At 39.0% G+C, this 15,084-nt stretch overlaps 1 protein-coding gene across 12 annotated transcripts in view; it reads left to right on the forward strand.

Moving 5' to 3' along the window:
• Nucleotides 1-15,084, forward strand: part of BTRC (beta-transducin repeat containing E3 ubiquitin protein ligase) — a 207,955-nt gene that overhangs the window by 186,857 nt on the left and 6,014 nt on the right. For 11 of the 12 annotated variants that reach the window (XM_072620515.1, XM_072620440.1, XM_072620475.1 and 8 more), the window contains one exon: nucleotides 7-199. In XM_072620515.1, coding sequence (XP_072476616.1) covers nucleotides 7-168 — 162 coding nt within the window. In that variant the 3' untranslated portion in view covers nucleotides 169-199. Of the gene's footprint in view, nucleotides 1-6; nucleotides 200-13,921; nucleotides 13,937-15,084 lie in introns of those variants that run through there. The other variant, XM_072620437.1, reaches the window with a different exon arrangement.

Here is a 15,084-nt window from a genome sequence, read left to right on the forward strand (position 1 = left end):
GTTTAGGAACATTCAGGAAGAGTTTTCCGACTCCAGTTCGATGAATTCCAGATCGTCAGTAGTTCACATGATGACACAATCCTCATCTGGGACTTCCTAAATGACCCAGCTGCCCCAGCTGAACCACCTCGATCCCCTTCTCGCACATACACCTACGTCTCCAGATAAATAATTATACATTGACCTCACACTTGCACAGGTAGGAAAAATGGTTGCGTATCTAGTTCTGCATGTTTGTGTTAGAAGGTCAGGAAGTACAGGCAAAGCACACCTCTTTCCTGAGTAACAAAGATTTGGGGCTGCCTTATCCAGTATTACCTTTGGTTAATGTAGTTTTTGTTCCTGATGATTCTGGAAGAATTATTTTTTTCCCCAAAATAAGTCTGTTTTGTTTTGTATCTTGAATAGGGTTTGAGATACATTCTGCCATCTTTAAACCAATGATATCTCCCCTTTTACTACATTTAAAATGGAAGCCCCACTTTGGTGTGGAGTAAGTAAGCTTGTAATGATTTCTAGATGACTAGAATGAAAAGTTTATAGCTGTGGTGACAGCTAAATAATGTCTTAAGGAGCAGTAAAAAATGTGGAGGAAAATGGTAAAGGTAATGGGATAAGGATCCTTTCACTTTTATGCCAGTAATTTTGATCTACTTCATATTGTAAATTGGCAACCGTTATAGGAGAACTACCTTTACACTGACCAAATGATGTGGAAGACTTGAGGAAATGTGTTGGTTTCAGAGTAAGTAGAACTGGGTAGTGTCTGGTTCAAGTTCCACTACTAATGAACTTTGTAACCACGAGAATCTTTTTTAACATCTATGAGCTTCAGGATACAAGCCAAAACTTTGAGTTCCAAATTCTCTCCCTTCCTCCCTCCCCACCCCATCCCCCATTGAGAAGGTAAACAATTCTATATAGGTAACACATGTGTAGTCATGCAAAGCACTTCCATAATAGTCATGTTGTGAAAGGCTAACTGTTTTTACCTCCTCCATCCTATTCCCCCTCATTTATTCTATTGTATTCTCTCTCTCTCTCTCTCTCCTTTCACCCTGTCCCTCCTCAGAATTGTTTTGCTTCTAGTGACTACACCCTCCCCCAATCTGCCCTCTGTTCCATCACACCTCCCCTTCTCTTATCCCCTTGCCCCCTACTTTCCTGTAGGGTAAGATAGATTCCTATACTCAATTGAGTATGTATGTTATTCCCTCTTTGAGCCAATTCTGGTGAGAGTAAGGTTCACTCACTCTCCTTCACCTGCCACACCTCTTCCCCTCCACTGTAAAAGCTTTTTCTTGCCTCTTTTATGTGAGAAAATTTACCTCATTATACCTTTCCCTTTCTCTTTCTCCCAGTACATTCTCCTCTCTCACCCCTTAATTTTATTTTTGGCTATCATCCCTTCATATTCACATCTGTGCATACCTGTGCACTCTGTCTATATATACTCCTTCTAACTACCCTAATAATGGGAAAGGTTTTATGAGTTACAAATATCATCTTTTCAGTAGGTATGTAAACAGTTTAACTTTAATAAGTCTTTTTTAAATTTTTTTCTTGTTTACTTTTTCATGCTTCTCTTGAGTCTTGTATGTGAAAGTCACATTTTCTATTTAGCTCTAATCTTTTCTCAAGAATGCTTGAAATTCTTCTATCTCATTGAATGTCCATATCTTTTCCTCATGGATTATACTGTTTTGCTGGATAGGTGATTCTTGGTTATAATCCTAGCTCCTTTGCCCTTCTGAATATCATATTCCAAGCCTTCCAACTTCTTTAATGTAGAAACTGCTAAATCTTGTGTTATCCTGATTGTGGCTCCACGATATTTGAAATTAAATTTTGGCTGCTTGTAATATTTTGTCCTTGACCTGGGAACTCTGGAATTTGGCTACAATATTCCTAGGAGTTTTCCTTTGGGGAACTCTTTCAGGAAGTAATCAGTGGATTCTTTCCATTTCTATTTTGCCCCCTGGTTCTAGAATATCAGGGCAATTTTCCTTGATAATTTTTTAAAAGATGATGTCTAGGCTGTTTTTTTGATCATGGTGCAATAATTTTTAAATTATCTCTTCTAGATCTATTTTCCAGGTCAGTTGTTTTTCCAATGAGATATTTCACATTGTCTTCTATTTTTCTATTCTTTTGGTTTTGTTTTAAACTTTCTTGATTTTGTATAATGTCATTATGCTCCATTCTAAATTTTTTTACTTTTAATTTTATAAAATTTATTTATTTTCAGTTCTCAACATTCACTTCCACAATAATTTGAATTCAAATTTTTCTCCCCCCCCCACCTCCCCAGGACAGCATGCACCCCCCCATCCATCCCTTCCTCCACTCAGTCTTCCCACCCACCCTTCTTCCATCCCCCTTCCCCTCTGTTTTCCTTAGGGCAAAATAAGATTTCTGTGCTCCATTTCCTGTATATCTTAATTTTTAGTTGCATGCTAAAACAATTTTTAACATTCATTATTAAAGCTTTGAGTTCCATGTTCTCTCCCTTCCTCTCTCCCCACCCACCCTCATTGAGAAAACAAGCAATTCAATATAGGTCATGCATGTGTAACAATGCCAAGTACTTCCATAATAGTTATGTTGTAAAAGACTAAACACATTTCCTTCTATGCTATCCTCCCCTCCATTTATTCCATTCTCTCCCTTGACTTGTCCTCCCACAATAGTGTTTGTTTCTGATTATTTCTTTCCCCAATTTGCTGTCCCTTCTATTATCTTCCCTCTCCTATTCACTTTCCCCTTGCCTTCCTGCGAGGTAAAATAGATTTCCATATTCAATTGAGTGTGTGTTATTCACTCCTTAAACCAAATCTCATGAGTGTAAGGCTCACTTTCCTTTCATCTCCTCCCTCTTCCCCTCCATTGTAAAAGTTCTTTCTTCTCTCTTTTATGTGAGATGATTTGCTACATTCTACCTCTCCCTTTCTCTTACTCCTAGTACATTCTGCTCAAGAGTAAATTTTATTTTTTTAGGTATTCTCCATACTCAGCTCAGCCTATGCGCTCTATGTATATAGATATAGATGCAGACACATATGTATATACACACATATATACATACACACATACACCCATGTACATATACATACCTACACATACATAATGCACACATGCATACATTCATATGCATATACGTGTGGTGTGTGTGTATGTGTAATATATTCCCTATAACTACTCTAAAACTGAAAAAGGTCTGATGAGTTACAAATAACATCTTTCCATGTAGGAATGTAAACACTTCAACTTAAATGAATTCCTTAAGGCTTCTCTTTCCTATTTACCTTTTCATGTTTCTCTTGATTCTTGTAGTTGAAGTCAAATTTTCCATTCAGCTCTGGTCTTTTCAATAAGAATGCTTGGATATCCTCTATTTCATTGAAATTCCATTTTTTTTTCCCCTGAAGTATTATACTCACTTTTCCTGGGTAGATGATTCTTGGTTTTAATCCTATCTCCTTTGACCTCTGGAATATCATATTACAAGCCCTTTGATCCCTTAGTTGTAGAAGCTGCTAAATCCTGTGTTATCCTGATTATATTTCCACAATACTTGATTTTTTTCTTTCTGGCTGCTTGTAATATTTTCTCCTTGACCTAGGAATGCTAGAATTTGGCTACAATATTCCTAGGAGTTTTCCTTTTGGGATCTCCTCAGGAGGTGATTGGTGAATTCTTTCCATTTCTATTTTATCCTCTGGTTCTAGAATAGCAGGGAAATTTTCCTTGATAATTTCTTGGAAGATGATGTCCAGGCTCTTTTTTTGATCGTGGTTTTAGGTAGACCAATAATTTTTAAATTATCCCTCCTGAATCTATTTTCCAGGTCAGTTGTTTTTTAAATGAGATATTTCACATTGTCTTCTATTTTTTCATTCTTTTGTTTTATGATTTCTTGATTTCTCATAAAGTCATTAGCTTCCATTTGCTCCATTGTAAAGAACTATTTTCTTCATTGAACTTTTGAACTCCATTTGGCCAGTTCTGCTTTTTAAAGCATTCTTCTCCTCATTGATTTTTTTGGACCTCTTTTGCCATTTGGGTTAGTCTATTTATAAAGGTATTATTTTCTTCAGCATTTTGGGGGTCTCCTTTAGCAAGCTGTTGACTGGTTTTTCATGATTTTCTTGCATCACTCTCATTTTTCTTCCCAATTTTTCCTCCACCTCTTTTACTTGATTTTTCAAAACCCTTTTTGAGCTCTTTCATGGCCTAAGACCATTGCATTTTTTTTGGAGGTTTTGAATATAGAACCCTTAACTTTGATATCTTCCTCTGATGGTATGCTTTGCTCTTCCTCATCCAAAAGGATGGAAGAAAATACCTTTTAACCAAGAAAGTAACCTTCTATAGTCTTATTTTTTTTCCCTTTTTTGGGCATTTTCCCAGCCAGTTACTTGATTTTTGAGTCCTTTGTCAAGTGGAGGGTATACTACTCTGGGCTTCAGAGGTTTTGTGCAGCTGTTCTCTGAGATATCTCTAGGGACCTGTAAGTTCTTAGTTCCTCCAAGGTGGCACAATCAAGGGAGAGGAGTTTACTCCTCTCCTGGGCTGCGCTCTGGGCTGCAAGCAACCACAAGCACTCTTTTCTGCCCTGGAACTGCAAGTAGGGATTCCCTCTCCACTGCCACCACCATCTCCACCACTCTGGTGCTCCTCCTCACCCCAGGACTGCCACTCAGGACTGAGATCCATATCAGCTGCTTGATTCCCCCAGGATCTTTAGGCCAGGATTCCAAAAGTGGACACCTCAGTGGCTGCTGCTGCCCTTGGGCAGGGGCTGACCTCACTCCCCTCTCACCCAGGTGAAAGAGCTTTCTTACTGACCTCTGGAGCTGTTTTTAGCATTTGTGGATTAAGAAATCTGGGAACCTCAGCAGCTACCCATGATTCTGCACGCTGAAGCCTGTTCCAACCCTGTCCATGCTGCATGGCCCACCACTCCAAGCCCAGTGTGATAGACTTTTCCTTTCAGCCTTCCAGACTGTCTTGGTCTGAAAATCTGTTTCACTCCTTCATTTTGTGACTTCTGCTGCTCCAGAATTTGTTTAGAGTCATTTTTTACTGGTACTTAATGGTCTGGGGGGGGAGAGTTTCTAAGGTCCGTCCTTCAACTCTGCCATCTTGGCTCCACCCCCAATAATTATTCTTCTCCATTCTAATTTTTAAGGAATTATATTCTTCAGTGAGCTTTTGGGCCTCCTTTTTCATTTGACTAGTTCTGCTTTTTAAGGCATTCTTCTCCTCATTGACTCTGTGGACCTCTTTTACCATTTGGTTTAGTCTGTTTTTAAGGTGATAGTTTCTTCAGTATTGTACCTCCTTTAGCAAACTGTTTATTCTTTTTTCATGATTTTCTTGGATCACTCTCATTTCTCTTCCCATTTTTCCCTGTACTTCTCTTACTTGCCTTTCAAAATCCTTTCAAATCCTCTCCCATGGCCTGAGACCAATTCATATTTTTCTTGGAGACTTGGATATAGGAGCTTTGACTTTGTTGTCTTCTTCTGAGTGTGTATTTTGATCTTCCTTGTCACCAAAGTAAGTTTCTGTAATCAGAGTTTTTCCCATTGTTTGCTTATTTTCCCTGCCTATTACTTGACTTTTTAAGTCTTTGTTAAGGTAGGGCTCTGGTTTCAGGTTGGAGGTGCTCTGTCCCAAGCTTCAGGGGTTTTATGCAGCTGTTTTCAGAGATACTTGCAAGAACCTATAAGTTTTCTAAGGTGGTACGATCTAAGGAGAGGTGTTTATTCTTCTTTGCCTGTGCTTTGATCTGTGAGCAAGCATAAGCACTCTTTTCTGTCCTGGAACTGTGAGAAGGGTCCCCATTCTATTGCTGCTGCAATCTCTGCTATGCTAGTATTCCTCCTTGCCCTGGGACTGCCACCCAGGATCAGGATCCAAGTATGGGCAAAGCAACAGAGTCCTGCCCAAGTGCTCACAAAGAGACCTCTGTAATTTACAAGTTATCCAACTCCCTTACCATTTGTGGGCTGAGACTCTCAAATCAGCCACTGCCACTGCCACTGCTGATTCAGTCACTCCCAATGCCTGTTCCTGGTTTCCTAGGGCTGGGGCTGTGCTGACATTGTCCATACTAAACTGCTATCCACTGTGACCCAGGTCCAGCAGACCTTTCCTGCTGATATAAGTTGTCTTTGGCATCTATACACTGAGCAGTCTAGAAACTGCCAGTGCTGTTGGTGAATCAGTCGCCTTCTACAAACCTATTGAACTCTAAAAAGAAAATACAATTTTGATTTTGAAATACCTTGGGAATTAAAAGACCCAAGGTGTTGACTTTGGCTCTTTTTGTATTGCTTAGTTTAAATCTGGAAATGATACATTATGACAACAGAAACTCTTTTAACCAAGCATATGTCACATGTCATAGAGACATAACTCCCTTGAAATTATAACATGTATAGTCTAGCCATATTTATTTGGTTCCCACGATCTAAGATCTCACTTTATCAATACCATTTGATTACAAAAGCTAGGTTCCAAGGCTCCTTACTTCTCTCCCCTAATCCACCTTCAAATTAGGGTCAGGCCTTATTACTTTGAAATTGTATGTTTGGAGAGAGTTAAGGAAGACCCATCATCAGTCATTTCCAGCCTCTCTCAGGTATTAAGAGGTCATGAGATAGGTTCTGAAGATTACTGTAGATCCAGATGAGTTCATTCAAATATTTGAGATTGTCCCATGTCAAGTACTGCCTTCTGAATAAATGAAAAAATGCCATATACCTCACCAGTCCCTTCAGTTATCCAAAACTCTCCTTAACTCTCAAAACCTAGCACTCTACCTCTTCAACATACACGGAAGGTCATATCGACAATTGTTTTGTTCAGCCATCAGAAACTCCAAAATTCTTTTATCACATCATAATCTATCATTTCATCACCCCTTATTCCTCTCCTTCCTAAACCTATTCTCCATCATCATCAAGACCTCTGACTTCTCCACATCTGAGTACTCTTCTCAGGCCATCACCCCTTATCCAACTTTACTTCTCTTGCTTCATAAATTCAGTTCACACGTATCAAAGCAGCCAGCAAGAACACAGGAATTCAGATTAAAATGTCATTGAGAAATGTTTAACAAAATAGATTAAAGATAGTAAACCATAAATGAGGTTAATTTTTGGTTTTCTGAGTATACAGTCTACAGGGATTCCTTTCTGTTTGAGTTTGACATTACTGTTATAGTTGACCACTTCAGTTCTGTACTATCCTCTGCTTCTTAATCCCTTGCCTTCCTGTCCTATCATTACCCACACCCTACTGGACCCCAACCTGGATTAATCAGATCATCTGCCTTTTTTACTCCTCCTTGTGCTCCAGCTTTGAAGCTGGAGGAAATCATACAACCAAACCAAGAACACTACAAATTTGTTACCTAATGTCATCTGCTCCCTCACCACAAGACAATAATTTTACTTCTCTTTTGCACTCCCCACAGAGACTGTTCTAAAATTTTACTTCTCTCCTCGAGACTCCCACACCATGCCCTCATCCCTCCCTCACAGCTGAGGGACCCTGACTTATACCTTACTAAGAAAATAAAGATTATTCACCATTAACTCTATGTTCTCTCCTTCCCTCTCTACATTTCAAAAACCGTTGATAGTGTCCTTCATTCTTCTCACCTTTCCTCTTTCCTCTGCTGAAAAGGTGACCCTTTTCTCCAAAGTCACCCCCTCTACATGTACCTTTGATCCCACCTTTTCTATCCTATCCACTCCACAATCGTTCCCTCTCTTTCTCTAATCTTCAATGTCTCCCTATATACTGGTTTTCCTTACTTCATGCAAACACACTCTAATCTTCCCCATCTTGAAAAGACTATCACTGGACTCCACCATCTCCCCAAGCTATCTTCCTACATCTCTTTCATTTCACAACCAGACTCCTAGAAAAAGTGGCCTACCCTATTGTCTTTACTTCCCTTTTCCTCACAAATTTCTCAATCCTTTGCAATTTGGCTTCTAAAAAAAAGAATATTTTTCAATAAGGTCAATGTAGAGATTTGTTGTGTTTCACTATGAGTCTTTACTGTTTTGTTGTCATTGTGTTAATTGTCCTACTGGTTCTTTTCAGTTTACTCTACAAATCTTGGGTTTTTCTGAAACCCTCCTTTTCATCATTACAGCACAATGAGTATTTCATCACATTTATATACCATAACTTGTTCAGCCATCCTCAACTTGATAGACATCCCCTCAGTTTCTAACCTCTTAATTAGAGTTTGTTTTGCTTAGGACTAATCCCTCCCTTAATTTGCCCTCCTTCTGATTCCCCCTTCTTCCTTTCCCCTTGCCACATTATTTTTCAGTTGAGTGAAATACCTTTTGTACTTGGCTCTCTCTATGTGTGTGTTGTGTGTATGTTTATATTCTTGACCAGTTTATATGAGAGTGAGAATCAATATCGTCCATTCCCACTGATACTCTCATCATTTGTATGTCTGCTTATACACCCCAATAATATAAGATAATCTTCCTTAACCTTCCTTTTATCCCCTGCCCTGCCTGTTTCCCCCACTTCCCTTACCCTAAGTGTTCTTCTTCTTCTCACCTTATCTAATTAGACTTTCTCTAATGATAATAGAGTTCAGAGGGGACTAATGTATCATCTCCCCATATTTGAATGTGAACAGTTTATCCATATTAATTTCTTACAATTGTTTATTCATGTTTACCTTTTTTATGTATTTCTTAACTTCTCTGTTTGAATTGCAAAGTTTCTACTCAGTTCTGTTTTTTTCATCAAGATTGCTTAGAGGTCTTCTATTTCATTAAAGATCCATTTTTTCACTGTAGCATCATACTTAGATTTGCAGAGTAAGTTAGGCTTGGCTGTAAACCTATATACTTTGCTTTCTGGAATATTGTATTCTAAGCTCTGCACTCTTTTATGTTAGTAGCTGCTTAAATCACATGTGACCCTGACAGTTGCTCCTCCATACTTGAGTTCTTTCCTTCTGGCTGCTGTAGTATTTTTTTCTTTGACTTGGAATTTCCAGATTTGGTCTATAATGTTTCTAGAAGTTCTTGTTTGATGATTTCTTTACAAGGGTCTCTGTTAGATTCCTTCTGTTTATACTTTGCCCCTCTGTCAGGAGTTTATTGCTTGGGCAAGGTTTGTAACTCTTATACCAAGTTGCTAATTATCTTTCCAATTTCTTCCACAACTCTCATTTCTTTTCTAATTCTTTCTTCTAGTACTTTCATTTCATTTATAAAAACACATAACTTTTTATTTTAATTCTTGCTTCATCTCTCTGCCATTCTAGTTGAATTTGTGCCCAAGTTGTGTTTTCCTCTGAGACTTTGCTTACAGATATTCTGGAGTCATTCCATTTGGGTTTGTATCTTGAGCATCTGTCACCATAAGAGGTTTGTTTTTTTTTAACAGTAAGTTTCTTTTTGTTTGTTTGTTTGCTCATTCTTTCAGCCTATTTCCTGATTTCCAACTTTGTTTCTGGTTGGGAGGGCTACTCCTGTTAGTGCTTTCTGGAGGTGTTGAATGTTGTATTATTCCAGAATCTTAGGGACAATACAGGTTGGGGACCTACAAGTTTTCAATGTTCCCAAAAGTGGTCTATTCCAGGGCAGTCTGATTGCTGCCACTTGGTACGAACTCTGTACATTCCTGACCTGGGTTCATGTCTGAGCAAGAATATGCCACCCTGGTTTGTACACTGATTATTCCTCTACAGGCTTAAGACTGAAAGCTAGGACTGAGACCTTCACTCTGCTCTTGGAATCTGAGCTACATTGCAAATTGCTCCTTATCCTGACATGCCACCTCTGGGAACAGGTCCCTTCTGCAGTCTGCACCACTGGGGCATGGACACCCAAGCTATAAGATGGCCCATGTTCTTTCACAATATCCCAGTATGGATCTGGGACCGCCCCTTGCCCTGGTGACCAGTTTCTTCCTACATGCTAGAGTATTCCACATGGTATCTCCTGACCAGACCCTGTCCCTGTTATTCCCAGCCTTCTCTGTGTCTTTATGCTGAACTCAGCTGGAAAAATGACTTACTGTGACCTTTTTTCTTAAATTTTCCCATCAAGATTCAGTCCAGTACAGGAGAAATTTTGGGGAAAGTTTGTTGTATTTCCTGCTATACCACTATCTTGGCTCTGCCTCCCCTTCTATGCATTTTAAAAATGTTTCAGTGGTCTTTTTTGGATATTATCATTGCTCCTTGCTCCCACCCCCACAATTAAAAAGAGAAAGAGAAAAAAAGAGAAAGATTGTTTTTAAAAAAAACAACATAATCAAGCAAAGTGAATCTATACAGTGACTGTGTCCAAAAGTATATGTCTCTTCCTATACCTTATGTCCTTATATATCCTTTTCTATACCTTATGTCCTCCCTGTCAGAAGATGGGTAGGATGCTTCATCATAGGTCCTTTGAAGACACGATTAATCATTGCATTGATCAGAGTTATTAAGTCTTTCAAATTTGTTTTTCTTTACGGTGTTATCTTTCTTGTAGATAATATTCTAATTCTACTCACTTCAATCTGTATCATTTCTCAAGATTCTCTGCAATAGTCACCTTTGTCATTTCTAAAACACTGATCTTCTCTTACATTCATATGCCACCATTAGCTCAGCTGTTCCCCATTGTCTAAGAAGCCATCTAAAGCACCCTCTCCTCCTTAGATTCTTGTCTTTTTCTTTTCTTTTATTGTCCTCCTTTTTCATCCCTGCTTCAGGATCAGGAATTTTGTTTGACTTGTGACTATTCCTTTCCAGTATTATTCTCCCTCTTTATCCCTTTCCCCATTCCCACTTATCCTCCTTTCAGTTTGCATCATTTCTGCACCAGATTTTGTATGTTTGTGTTCAGCCCTCCTTTGTCCATTTTCAGGCAAGACTGAAGTTCATCTGATGCCCCTTTCCCATACCCTTTCCTTCACTTTTGTTCACTCTTCTCATAAATCCCAATTTTGAGGAATAGCAAGTTTCATCTCCTTTTTCTTCTTTTGTACATTAGTGTATTCCTTTTACCCTCCCTTCTCAAACACTCAGAACAGAACCTGTCCACCTCCAGGGACCTCTGTTTTTCTTGTGTAATTCTGTCAGGTCCCTTTAAAGACATTATTTTCTTAATGGAAAGACACTTACTTTCTTCTCCCTCCAATTAGAATGTTAACACTATATTATCATAAAACTGCTTCCAATTGGTCAGATAAGTTTACCTTTCCAAGTTTCTTTTGATTCATCTATTTCACTCAGCTCTTGTCTTTTCATCAGGATTACTTGGTATCCTCTATTCCTTTAAAGGTCCTCTTTTTTTCCCTTTAAAGTATAGTCAGTTATAAGTTTATACCTTTTGCCTTTTAGAATATTGCATTTCAAGATATTATCTCATTTATAGTAGATATTACTGTTACTGATTGTGGTTCCTTTATTTTAAAATTTTCTTTTTGGTGGCTTACAGTACCTTGTGAGCTCTAATTTCAGCTATGACATTTCTGGAACCTTTCCTTTTATGATTACTTTCAGAATGTGATGAGTTAATACCTTGTATCTTTACTTTGCCCTCTGCTTCTAATAGGTCTGGGCAGTTTTCAATAAATCAGTCAATGAACATTAACACCAGGTCCTGTACTGAGCACAGGGGATATACCAAAAGGGGCAAAAGACAGACCCTGCCATCAATATGCAGACAAATATATGCAAAGCAAGCTTTGTACAGGATGAATAAGAAGCAATTAACAAAGGAAAGGCACCAGAATTAAATGGGGTTGGGGAAGGCTTCCTGTAAAGGGTGGACTTTTAGTTGGGACTTAAAAGAAACCTGAGAAGTCAGCGGTTGGAACTAAAGAGAGCAAGCATGAGCTGGGGCACAGCCAGAGAGAGTCCCAGAACCGAGAGATGAAGTGTCTTTTTTCATGGAACAACCCAGAAGCCAATGCCACTAGATCAAAGAGTATGTGAGAAGAAGTATAAGGACTAGGGGAAGGCAGAGCGAAAATGGCAGAGTAGAAGCAGGAACCTGCCTGAGTTCACCCCCCAAACCCCTAAAAATACCTGTAAAAAAATGACTAAACCAATTCTAGAGCAGCAGAAGCCACAAAATGACAGAGTGAAACAGATTTCTAGCCCAAGACAATCTGGAAGGTCTACAGGAAGGGTCTATTGCACTGATTTGAAGTGGAGTGCAGCCTGGAGTGAAACACAGCCCAGTGTGGGCCATACAAGCACAGACAGGACTGGAGCAGGTCTTAAGGCGCTGAATCACTGGCAGCTGCAACTGGTTTCCAGACTTCTCAACCCACAAATACCAAAGACAGCTTCAAAGGTCAGTGGGAAAGCTTTCTTACCTGGGTGAGAGAGGAATGTGGTCTGGCCCCAGCCCCAGGGTGGCAGCAACCACTGCTGCTGTAGTGGCTGCTTCTGGAGCTTTTGGCCTACAGACTGTGGGGAAATCGAGCGACTGATCTGGGTCTCAGTCCTGAGTGACAGTCCTAGGGCAAGGAGGAGTGCTGATGTGGCAGTGCTGGTGGCAGCTGTGGAGAGGAAATCTTACTTGCAGTTCCAGGGCAGAAAAGAGTATTTGTAGTTGCTCATAGACCCGAGTGCATGCCAGGAGAGGAGTAAACCTCTCCTTTGATCACTTTGGAGAAACTGAGAATTTACAGGTCCCTAGAGATATCTCTGAAAACAGCTGCACAAAACCTGTGAAACTTGGGACAGTACACCCTCCACTAACAAAGAAGTCAAAAGTCAAGTAATTGGCTGGGAAGATGAGCAAAAAGGGGCGAAAAAATGAGACTATAGATGGTTGCTTTCTTGGTGAAAAAAAGTATTTTCTTATGATGAGGAAGATCAAAGCATACAATCAGAGTAAGACAGCAAGGTCAAGGCTGCTACATCCACAGTCTCCAAGAAAAATATGAAATGGTCTCAGATCACAGAAGAGCTCAAAAAGGATTGTGAAAATCAAGTAAGAGAAGTAGAGGAAAAAAATGGGAAGAGAAATGAGAGGTATGCAAGAAAATCATAAAAAACCAATCAACAGCTTGCTAAAGGAGACCTCAAAAAATGCTGAAGAAAATAACACTTTTAAAATAGACTAATCCAAATGGCAAAAGAGGTCCAAAAAAATCAGTGAGGAGAAGAATGCTTTCAAAAGCAGAACTGATCAAATGGAAAAGCAGGTTCAAAAGCTCACTGAAAACAATACTTCTTTAATAATTAGAATGGAGCAAATGGAAGGTAATGACTGTATGAGAAATCAAGAACTTATAAAACAAAACCAGAAGAATGAAAAAATAAAAGACAATGTGAAATATCTCATTGGAAAAACAACTGACCTGGAAAATAGATCCAGGAGAGATAATTTAAAAATTATTGATCTACCTGAAAATCATGATCAAAAAAAGAGCCTAGATATCATCTTCCAAGAAATTATCAAAGAAAACTGCCCTGATGTTCTAGAACCAGAGGGTAAAATAGAAATGGGAAGAATTCACCAATCACCTCCTGAAAGAGATTCAAAAAAGAAAATTCCTAGGAATATTGTAGCCAAATTCCAGCATTCCTAGGTCAAGGAGAAAATATTACAAGCAGCCAGAAAGAAACAATTCAAGTGTTGGTGGAAACACAATCAGGATAACACAGGAGTTAGCAACTTCTGCAACTATGGAATCTGGAATATGATATTCCGGAAGTCAATGAATTGCAACCAAGAATCACCTACCCAGCAAAACTGAGTTTAATACTTCAGAGGGAAAAAATGGAATTTCAATGAAATAGAGGACTTCCAAGCATTCTTGGTGAAAAGACTAGAACTGAATGGAACATTTGACTTTTCAAATACAAGAATCAAGAGAAGCATGAAAAGGCAAACAGGAAAGAGAAACCATAAAGGACTCATTAAAGTTGAACTGATTACATTCCTACATGGAAAGATGATATTTGTAACTCATGAGACCTTTCTCAGTATTAAGGTAGTTAGAGTGTATACACACACACATACACACACACACACACATACACATAATTTGTATATATATGTGTATACTACGTATGTAGCTATATGTGTATGTATATGTGTGCACAGATGTGTATTTGGTATGTGTATATGCATATATATGTATACACACACAGGGTACAGAGTGAGCTGAATATGAAAGGAGGATACCTAAAAAATAAAATTTAGTGTTGAGAAGAATGTACTGGGAGAAAGAGAAAGGGAGGGGTAGAATGTAGTAAATAATCTCACATAAAAGAGGCAAGAAAGAGCTTAGAGGGAATAAGCAAGCTTTACTGTCATTAGATTTGGCTTGAGGGAATACTGTACATTCAACTGGGTATGGAAATCTATCTTACCCTGCAGGAAGGCAGGGGAGAAGGGCATAGGAGAGGGAGGATAATAGAAGGGATGGCAGATTGGGGGAAGGGGTAATCAGAAGCTAACACTATTGTGAGGGGACAGGTCAAGGGAGAGAATAGAATAAATGGAGGGCAGGACAGGATAGAGGAAAATGTGGTTAGTCTTTAGCAGTATGACTGTTATGGGAGTGTTTTTCATGGATACACATGTATGACCTATATCAAATTACTTGCTTTCTCAATGAGAGTGGGTGGGGAGGGAAGAAAGGAGAGAATGTGGAACTCAAAGCTTTAAAAATGAATGTTAATAAGTGTTTTTGCATGCAACTGGGAAATAAGTCCTATAGGCAATGGGCTATAGAAATCTGTTTTGCCCTACAGGAAAATAGAGGGGAGGAGGGTGATGAAAGGGAGAGCAGACTGGGGAAAGGATTATGTGGGGTACATGCTGTCCTCGAGTGGGGGGAAGGGGAGAAAGTTGGAGAGAAAATTTGGAATTCAAAATCTTGTAAAAGCAGATGTTGAAAACTGAAAATAAATTATATATTTTTTTAAAAGGACTAGAAAGGTAGGAGGGGGCTAAGTTATGAAAGGCTTTAAATGATGAGGTCAGAAGCCAGATTTTAAGAGGTTAAGAAGCAAGTGAGAGGAGAGAAAGTAGAGGCCGCTGCTATAGAATGCCTTTTTGAGGAGTTTAG

The sequence above is a fragment of the Notamacropus eugenii genome, chromosome 1 (assembly GCF_028372415.1).
Source record: "Notamacropus eugenii isolate mMacEug1 chromosome 1, mMacEug1.pri_v2, whole genome shotgun sequence".
Taxonomy (NCBI): Eukaryota; Metazoa; Chordata; class Mammalia; order Diprotodontia; family Macropodidae; genus Notamacropus; species Notamacropus eugenii.